Source organism: Penaeus chinensis, chromosome 11, assembly GCF_019202785.1.
Source record: "Penaeus chinensis breed Huanghai No. 1 chromosome 11, ASM1920278v2, whole genome shotgun sequence".
Classification (NCBI taxonomy): domain Eukaryota; kingdom Metazoa; phylum Arthropoda; class Malacostraca; order Decapoda; family Penaeidae; genus Penaeus; species Penaeus chinensis.
This window is the reverse complement of record NC_061829.1, coordinates 16366022-16376021: the sequence shown is the minus strand read 5'-3', so window position 1 is coordinate 16376021 and position 10000 is coordinate 16366022. Positions and strand designations below refer to the sequence as shown.

The following is a 10000-nucleotide window of genomic DNA, read 5'->3' as shown; positions in this document are numbered from 1 at the left end:
GTACTCGGGGTCATCGAAGTGGTCGGAGGTCGCGAATTCAGCGTAGGTGATGTCCAGGCTTGATTTGCTCACCAGGTCCTCCCCTTCCAGCTCAGGGACTTACGAGGAAGGGTAGAGGTTTATAGTTGTAGTGTAAAAATAGCGTATCATATTAGTATGATGAGTTCTATGTTCGTTCTACGAGCATTTAGAAATATAGTAAATAGTATAAATGCTCACCTTGCTCCTCAAACACAGTGGTAAGAAAAGTGAAAGCCCTGGCGGGATTTATGTCAGGCAGGAGGGAGTTAAGTCCGATAACTTTCTGAAGGGGGCCTTCCATTACCATCCATTGCCGTGTGTGGTCTGAAACTGGAAAAAAAAATTAAGTGCATGTCTTCAGAGCTTCTCGATTACGTATTTGCTGATTTCGTCTATGACACAAATTATCCACCGACATAAAATATTCGGGAAACTGCATGAAATCTCATTCCTACCTGTCCCAGTGTGGCGTAGGATGTGAGCCTCTACCTCCAAAATCTCGCTGTCCTTAGAGTTAACAAAAACGAAGTTGAAGACATCGCCTTCCACGCCTTCCACAACAACGTAACCCTCCCCTGAGTAGGAGACACTGGCCATCGCTGGCTGAGAGAAAATTCGAGAGGATTTGGATGACGTTAGATTTCATTGTATGAAGGTATGTGTGCCATCATGTAATCGTATTAGGTGTCCTGCATTCACGTTCTAAACGATATGATAAACTGGCTGACGTGGCGGAATACCCACCTCGAAGGAACTATGCATAGGCTCCCATGACACTACGACAGATGCAGCCTCTCCAGCCACCACGTTCAACTGCCCTGTCGCGGTATAGGTAAATATATGCTTGTTATCAGTTACTTAAGAGGGGAAACAAAGGTGTATATATAGCAATATGTGGCTAGGCCTGTAGTAAGAAGGCTGATAAATTGATAGACCCCTTGATAGATAGTCAGATAAACAGATAGATATTCATATGCACGGGGAGATACGATATGATAAAAAATAAAGATACAGAGTAAACTAGTTAGAGGAACAGATAGTGAGGTAGGAAGACAAAATGGTAGATAGGCAAATAGATAAAGACTTTAATATGTATATAAATGGATAAACAGACGTAAAGTTAAACTGACTAACAGATAAAAAGAAATGTAAAAGAATGAAATGGAGAAAATTACAGAAAACAAACACTAAAAGTCCTTCTAAGGATGTAATGTAGATTAACTTTAACAATCTATCTGTCTACGAGAGAACACGCCATCACGCAACGCAACATAATGATAAATTAGCATACAGGTTCAACGTTAGATACTTCCTGTCAGGTTGAAGAACACCTCTCGGACTTACATGGGTGATAGATAGAGACGCTCGACTTTGGTAAGGAAACGCCGTTACTGAGTGGAGTTAGCGTAAATGTGCGTCTGATTCCTGAATCTAACGTCTGCCAGAAGTACTCTGTTGTCGAACCTGGCAGACTAATACAGATGATGGCGCACAGGATATAAGTGTCTGCTCCTGGCTGTTCGTCCCAAGAAACTTCAACACCAGTCGTATTTTCATTCAAACCAAGAACAAGAGACGCCGACATCTTAGAAGTGTCTTTGAGAGGGAAATTACACATGGCTTTACTGTTGCTCATACTGGGCTGCGATGAAGGACAGGTTTGCTTTGTAGCCCCAGCAGCGATGAATGAGAAACCATGTATTTCATCAGCCGTACTGCTTGACTGGACCCAGATAGATGAAACCTCGGTCAAGTCGCAAAAAATGGACGAATCGGAGTGTGTAGCTAAATCCCCTCCTTGACTGTTACACTCGAGCTTGGCATCTGTCAACAAAATATTTGATCGTGAGCGTTTCTTGATACTTAGTTTTACTTAGTTTGAAAAGTCACTACTCGAAATATATATATATATATATATATATATATTTATATATATATATATATTTATTTATATATATAAAGAACTGAATATCGATATAAGGATATATATATGAAAAAAGTAAAAGGTTTTTTTTTTCGAAGCTGATTTATTTTTTTGGTGTACTAGGTCAACATTATTATTATATTATTTATTGTCGTTACCGAACAGAGTACACGGAATGCTGGAGGTGCTGAAATGTATTGTACCTACCCTGAGCGTTATCGTAGGCCTGATCTGTGAGAGAATAACATCCTAGAGGGACTGCACTGTCAGCGCCCTTCTCACACCCGGGAACTCGCATGCTGGACCACCGTACCAAAAGCTGAACGGCATTTGAGGAGAGATTAACTTTGTGAGTAAAGACGACTTGAAATTAACAAACATTGTTGCAGAATCAGCTGTTATCTCACTCCTGCCCTCTCTTTCTTCATCCCTGTCTGTCTGTCTCTGTCTGTCTGTCTGTCTGTCTGTCTCTGTCTGTCTGTCTGTCTGTCTGTCTCTGTCTGTCTGTCTGTCTGTCTGTCTGTCTGTCTGTCTGTCTCTTCCCCCCCCCTCTCTCTCTCTCTCTCTCTCTCTCTCTCTCTCTCTCTCTCTCTCTCTCTCTCTCTCTCTCTCTCTCTCTCTCTCTCTCTCTTCCTCTCTCTCTCTCTCTCTCTCTCTCTCTCTCTCTCTCTCTCTCTCTCTCTCTCTCTCTCTCGCTCTCTCTCTCTCGCTCTCTCTCTCTTTCGCTCTCTCTCTCTTTCACTCACTCACTCATTCTCTCTCTCTCTCACTCTCTCTCACTCACTTACTCACTCACTCACTCACTCACTCACTCACTCACTCACTCACTCACTCACTCACTCACTCACTCACTCACTCACTCACTCTCTCCGGACAACTGGTCATCGAGGAGAGACGTACCTGACGGCGGAGATGTCGCGGACAATAGGAAGGAAGATGGAGGCGCAGATCTCTCTCGGACACATTGCAGAAGCTCCTGCCGTTGCAACTGTCGAGGAGTAAGACACATGCGATACATTTTTTATACTGTCTGATGAGGAAACCTACTGTATTCGAAACGTTTTTTTATTGTGATTAGATTTGATTTTAACCGTATAAATATCGTATCTTTATTTTTATTCACACGAGATGCAATCTTGCTTTCTTGTTAACAGGAATAGTATTTCCTAATAGTGCACTGATTTGTGATGGTTTACCGAAACGATATGTTGTGACGATTAGTCAATTGAACTATTAAAGTAATATGAATATGATAGGAACGTGCGCCAAATGAGTGCTTATCTCAGTTGTATTACTAAACTTTAGCAGCTCCTTACCGTAACTGGAAAAGAGTAAGGGCAGCGGGAGTGAAGCAGTGAGTGAAATTGCTGTGGACGCCGTACCAGACGTATTCTATATTCAGTGTGTTTCCTTCTAGGGCCACTAGTTCACTCGATTTGCTCTCATGGTAATCTGCCCCTGTGGCCGACAGAGTATTTCTGAATAAACATTGTTGTCATGATTGGAATAGAAAGGTTGTGGGATAGATTAAGAAGGTATGATATTTGCGACGTGGTTATTCTTCAACATAATTCAGCAATTTCTCACCCGTATATTCACAGTTGAGGCCATAATAGCCATCGAGGCAGAGGCACATGTGTCCTGTGGCGTTTTCCGAAGAGGCGAGGCCCAGACCCGCGAAGGTAGTGTAGCAGATTCCTCCGTTCAAGCAAGGATTCGGATCCTCGCACGGAGGCGCTTCTGATGGAGTTCCTGTCTTTGTAGTAAGGTCAGCCTGGGGGGAGAAGGCGCACAGACTGGGGATTTTGGAGAGGCAGGAATTGTTGGAGGTGGCACTGGAAGGGTAGCAGGGGGTGGCGCCATTAACTGACATGAGAGACGGCGTCAGCATGAATTTTGGAGCAAGAGGCTTGATAGGGCGAGCCTCCAACGAAGTTCCCAAGCACCACATTACTTCCTTTATATCTTCGTCGCTGAGCCACTCAGCAATCTCTGGGGTAAAATACGCCAGGTCTCCGCCAAGGGCCAGACACTCTCTGCGAGCCTCGTGGAAACTTCGCTCCTCATCAATATAAACGTAACATGTTTCATTGATCAGATGTCCTGTTTCGCAAGAAAGTTCGCTGACTTCAACTTCTCTCCACGTCGCCAGGATCTCAGGCAAAATAGTTGGGTCAGGGACACAGTCAGTCACGAAATCGTAGCCAGACCAGAGGTTCATGTACGTTGCCAACATGTCTAGATTCCCGGATGCTTTCTTCCCCTCGAGGCTATGGATAAAGTAACCAAATAGTCTCTTCAATTTCGCCAACCGTTTTCTCCCGCTATGGGGCTTGCGGCAGATATTAATATGTAATGATAATAGTATAAATCAGAATGCATTTCAGAATCCTGTTTGAACTTGCAGCTTACCTGTATTTCAACAAGGAAAGCGAGGAACTCATCCTGCAGCTGAAATTGCTTGAGGTCTGAAGGTCCGGCCAAACGATGTCAGCGTGAAGGATGGACAACACCTTTCCCTCGCCAGCGGTCAGGCCGTCCCCGGTGTCCGTCTGGTTACCACCTTCCACCACAAATGCCATGGGTGAGGTTACGATTTTAATCTCTGTTATTCTTATATTAATACTGGTGATTTATGAACACATAACTCAGTAATACTGATAAGACATGAGCCCCACCTCTGCAAGAATAGGGAAACTCTTCCTCATTTGCATCAAGGTCAGGCAGAAGACTGAACGTTCCGGGCACACACTGGGTGTCGGGCTCGCACGTATGAGTATCGGGGCACTCCCAAGGTAGGCTGAGGTAGGGATCTAAAAGAAGATCATGGCTTTATAATATGTCATGGTCTACCTTACTCTAACAGAGAGAACTACTTGAACACGGAATAACATGCTTTTACTGTCACACCATAGCTGGCGTCTGAACATTACCTTCAGCGGGTGGTGGAATAATGACGACAAGCTTGAGTGGGATAAAAAGGCTGCCTGTAGTATTTTCACCGAAATTATGAAAGAGGGTGATATTAGCGGGAGAGCCTTCGAAGTCTAACTCCACGCTTGTCTCACAGGTCACACCAACGTCAGAAACCTGAGGATAGTGTGAAGATTAGGGAATCCATCTCGTTTATGGGAAGTGTCTGTACATACATTTTTTCGTGTCCCCTTGTAAATTTAGCGTAAGCCTATATACTCTCACCTGTTTGATAAACGGACTTTCGCGTTCATCCCATGATACCAACAGTTTTGAAGAAGTCAGAGGGATCACCACCAACTGCCCTGAAATAACCGGAGAGAATCAATTTTACACTAAACACCCGAATGAAAATGACGCGTTTCCAAAATTCACAAGTTAGATGGAGTCGCAGTGACAGACCCTTGGCTCAGAATGGGAGACTCACACGGATAGTATACGGTGACATAGTTTGAGAAGTCTTCGGTACCGGCGTACATTACGTAAAAGTTGTAGATACTGCCCGAAGGGAAGTACTCATCCAGGAGGTACTCATAGCCGCTGACCATCCAGCATTGCAGCGGAGGCCCAGATGAACAAATCTGTGGAGTAGTAAACGCTACTTCATATCGTTGTTATTATTATTATCATTATTATTATTAGTAGTAGTAGTAGTTGTTGTTGTACTAGTAATAGTAGTAGTAGTAACAGTAGTAGTAGTAGTATCATCATCATCATCCTCATTATTACTATCATTATTAATTTTATTATTATTATTATTATTATTGTTGTTGGTGGTGGTGGTGGTGTTGTTATTATTATTATCATTATCAGTATCAATGTCATTACCATCACTGTCGTTGGTGTTATTTTTGTTATCATGATCATTATTATTATTATTATAATTATTATTATTATCATAATTATTATTATTATTATCGTAATCGTTATCATTACCATTATTATTTTTGTTGTAACCATTATTTTATTTTTATCGTTGTTATCATTACAAATGATTATTATCATTATTATTACAAATTGTTATTATTATCACTTTTGATATTGCTGTTATCATTATCTTTATCATTATTAATATTATCATTCTTATTATCATTATTATCACTATTATTATTAGTATTATTACTATTATTATTATCATCATCGTCATCATAATCATCATCATCATCATCATCATCATCATTATCATCATTATTATCATTATTATCATTATTGTTATTATCATCATCATTATTATTTGAAATTATGATTAAAACGAAATGGAGAAGACGGAGTTCCTTCTCTCAATTAAAATAAAAATCCTTCAAACTGTCCAAACATATAACAGAAGAGAGGTAGTGGTACAAGATAGATGATTGTTTACCTTGTATCACTCGTAACAATATTCATACATTTAACAGTTGTACAATATAGATTAATTAATTACCTTAAAGGCCGAGGGTCCCAAAGCTTGCCAACTCACGAGAAAACTGATCTTGTTCAGAGTGTAGTCTATAATAAGCTCCACGTCAAGGCCCGTAATAACTGCCGGAAGTTATAAGGAATGTAAAAGCTGTGCATGCATAAATCTCGTATGTACGTATGTACGACAAAGGTATGACATGATTTCACTCAGTCAAACGTGGAACGAATGTAATTTTCTTTTCCTTTTGGGGTTCTCAGCGTCATATTCAAGAGTGAAGTCTCGGGGCTTGTGTATGTGTGTATGTGTTTCTAATAGAGCTTAATATCTTCATCTTTTACCCCTGAAAAAAGCGACATTTCCCGTACATTCAAAGCCAAACCAGTCTAAAGGCATTCTTTCCTTTACCGCATCTTTGATAAGCTTAATCTATATCTTGGTTGCTTCCCTCACCTGGCTGCAACAGAAGGGGAAGGATGTGCATCTGCTCATCAGTGACGCCACAGTTCAAATTGTGTTCGATGATGACGTCTCTAACGGGCACCTGCACACTCGTAACGTTGTCCACACTGACGTCCCCTACCTGGCGTAAGAAATGCCTTGTGTTTTAGTGGATCCGCCATGAAAGACAGTGGGGTCGTCGATTTCATATGATGAGAACTAATGAAGGCTGTTATATAATGGTATAAGTTTCGGTGTTGATGTATTTGTTATAAATATTTCACTAACTGCAGTTAAATAAGTTACATTCCAGTAAATTTTACATCCATTATTCACCTGTGGGATGTTTGATGATAATCTAACCGAGCGTTCTTAACGATGTCGACACCTTCGTTATCGCTCTGAGGTGAGGCCGAATGACGTTGGTTGCCATTTATTACCGTGATTTTTGTATTAGTCTTAACCTCATACCAACTGGTCAGACAGTTTTCACAATTTAAATTCGATTAGGCCACGGTAAGAATGATATCACCATACCAATACCAATATCTTGTAGTGTTTAAAAAAAATCATACAATAATCTTCTGTAGCTTATTTACATCCATTATCTAACTATTCGACCCCCACATTGAACTTCAAGAAGGGTCCCCTTTAGGTTGATTTGTGCAGCAAGTAAAGTATACATCATGCTAGTAACACAACTAAAATCCAAGACCTGCTTAATGTAAAAGGTAGAGTCGGGATGCCAAGATACTTCCATCGTGGTAGGGTCAAGTACTTCCACCATCAGGTCCTCTGTTGGGAATATTGGGATAAAAAAGATTATGGTTATTACACGTAAGGATACATTTGCCAGATTTTGCCATCGTTGTTTTTAGCAAACGACTATCCATACACTAATAATGCAATCGCGATAAAACAGACCAACATGCGCTCACGTGGGTAGAAGACGGTGACAAATGAAGAGAAATCGTCAGGTTCATCTGCGGCCATCACGAAGAATGTGAAAACACTACCGGAAGGAAGGTCCTCCTCGACTGTGTACTCTGTCCCTGCCACGTGCACACAACCATGCGACCAGATTGTCACGCAAACCTAGGCGGAGGAAGGTGTCCATTAGACATTCTCTTTTAACACATGATGGTAATGTGATCTTCATTTTCGTGGAATGTATGATCATACGCTACACACTTTTTTGTTTAAAAGCGTACGTGATTAAATGTAGCATTACCTTATACAAAGAATCCTGTTCACCCTCCCAGGTAAGATGGAAGCGATGTTGCTGTGGAAATCGGACCTCGAGGGTGACTTGTAGTCCCATTATTCCTTCACATCCGCCTGTGGGTTGAGCAGACGCATCGAGTCATATCACGGGATTAAGATTATGAAATCCTTTAGGTGGCTTCAGTTATGATATGGTTTGGAAATCAGTTCTCATGAAGATATAAATTACACCTGTGAGATGATATCATACATATAATAACATAATATGTAATAACTATATAACTATATATAAGGATATGTATATTTATCTCTCTCTCTCTCTCTCTCTCTCTCTCTCTCTCTATATATATATATATATATATATATATATATATATATATATATATGTATATATATAGATATAAATATAGATACATTTGTATATAGTTATATATACATACATACATATATATATATATTTATATATTGCACACACACACATATGCATGTTTATATATATATATATATATATATATATATATATATATATATATGTATATATATGTATATATATATATATTTTTTTTAAACAGCCATTCATTCTACTGCAGGACATAGGCCTCTCTAAATTCACTATTGTGAGGTTATATGGCAGTGTCATCCTTGCCTGATTGGATGCCCTTCCTAATCAACCGCTAATACTTGTACCACGGCGGTGACTTCCCCTACGACACCTGCGTTTGACTTCTCAAGGCGATATGTCGTTTTCTCGGGTTCGAGCAAGCAGTCAGACCGTAGGCATTAATTATATATATATATATATATATATATATATATATATATATACATACATATATATTCACATATATTCACATATATATTCATATATATACACACATATATACACACATATATATACATATATATATATATGTATATACATATATATATATACATATACACGCAAACACACACACATACACGCACACGTGTGTGGAAATCATGTCGAACAAATTGCAAGTAGAACAATGAAGAGAAGTACAGGAAAACACACGACTACACACACACACACACAAACACACACACACACACATACATACATACATACATACATACATACATACATACATACATACATACACACATACACACATATACACACACACACCCACACACACACGCACACACAAACATACACACACACATACACACACACGCATACACATACATACACACACATATATGTTTACATATATATACGCATACACACACGCACACGTACACACACACACACACACATATACACACACATATATATATACACATATATCACATATATGCGTGTATGTATGTGTATATGTATGTATAGGAACGTATGTATGTTTTTATATATATATATACACACACGCACACATACACACACACACACACGCGCGCGCGCGCGCGCGCGCACACACACACACGCACATACACACACACATATATATATATATATATATATATATATATATATATTTATATGTTTGCACACAATTCTGCAAACTCGATGCAAGTATGCACTGATTCGTTCTATTTCATTAATCTATCTCTCTACCTGATTTTGAACTTGACACTTTGATTATTATGAGTCATCGTGATTTGAGACACAGCACTTTTAACTTTTAAACTTTTTTTTTCTTGGTAATCCTATAGTCACATGAATTATCACTATACTTCTTCGACCGTCACGGAGACTAAAATAAAAACAATTATTGTCTCTATATATTACCATCATTATTGTAACAATTACTATTATTATCATTATCATTATTAATGCTATTGTTGTTCTTGTTATCAATATTGTCATTACCATTATTATTATTGTTATTTTAGTTATATTATTATTATTATTCTCATCTTTATTATTATTACTATTATCATTATCATTATTACCGTTATATTATCGTCATTACTATTATATTTATTATTAATGCTATTATGATTATCATTATTATTGTTACTACTATTATCATCATTATCTGTATTACTATTATCATCAT

At 39.0% G+C, this 10000-nt stretch overlaps 1 protein-coding gene across 1 annotated transcript in view; it reads right to left on the bottom strand.

Annotated features, from left to right (window-relative positions):
• The window catches only part of LOC125030419, a 17142-nt gene that overhangs the window by 1805 nt on the left and 5337 nt on the right, over window positions 1-10000 (bottom strand). The window contains exons 2-20 of the mRNA XM_047620456.1: window positions 7990-8096; window positions 7697-7853; window positions 7372-7553; window positions 6771-6900; window positions 6342-6439; window positions 5346-5499; window positions 5144-5223; window positions 4879-5035; window positions 4624-4758; window positions 4358-4508; window positions 3533-4215; window positions 3262-3403; window positions 2846-2933; window positions 2153-2264; window positions 1366-1845; window positions 766-839; window positions 477-624; window positions 220-351; window positions 1-98 (exon numbers count right to left, since the gene is read on the bottom strand). The exon at window positions 1-98 is cut by the window's left edge and continues 38 nt beyond it. Of these exons, the coding sequence (XP_047476412.1) occupies window positions 1-98; window positions 220-351; window positions 477-624; window positions 766-839; window positions 1366-1845; window positions 2153-2264; window positions 2846-2933; window positions 3262-3403; window positions 3533-4215; window positions 4358-4508; window positions 4624-4758; window positions 4879-5035; window positions 5144-5223; window positions 5346-5499; window positions 6342-6439; window positions 6771-6900; window positions 7372-7553; window positions 7697-7853; window positions 7990-8096 (3308 nt within the window). The remainder of the gene's footprint in view (window positions 99-219; window positions 352-476; window positions 625-765; window positions 840-1365; window positions 1846-2152; window positions 2265-2845; window positions 2934-3261; window positions 3404-3532; window positions 4216-4357; window positions 4509-4623; window positions 4759-4878; window positions 5036-5143; window positions 5224-5345; window positions 5500-6341; window positions 6440-6770; window positions 6901-7371; window positions 7554-7696; window positions 7854-7989; window positions 8097-10000) is intronic.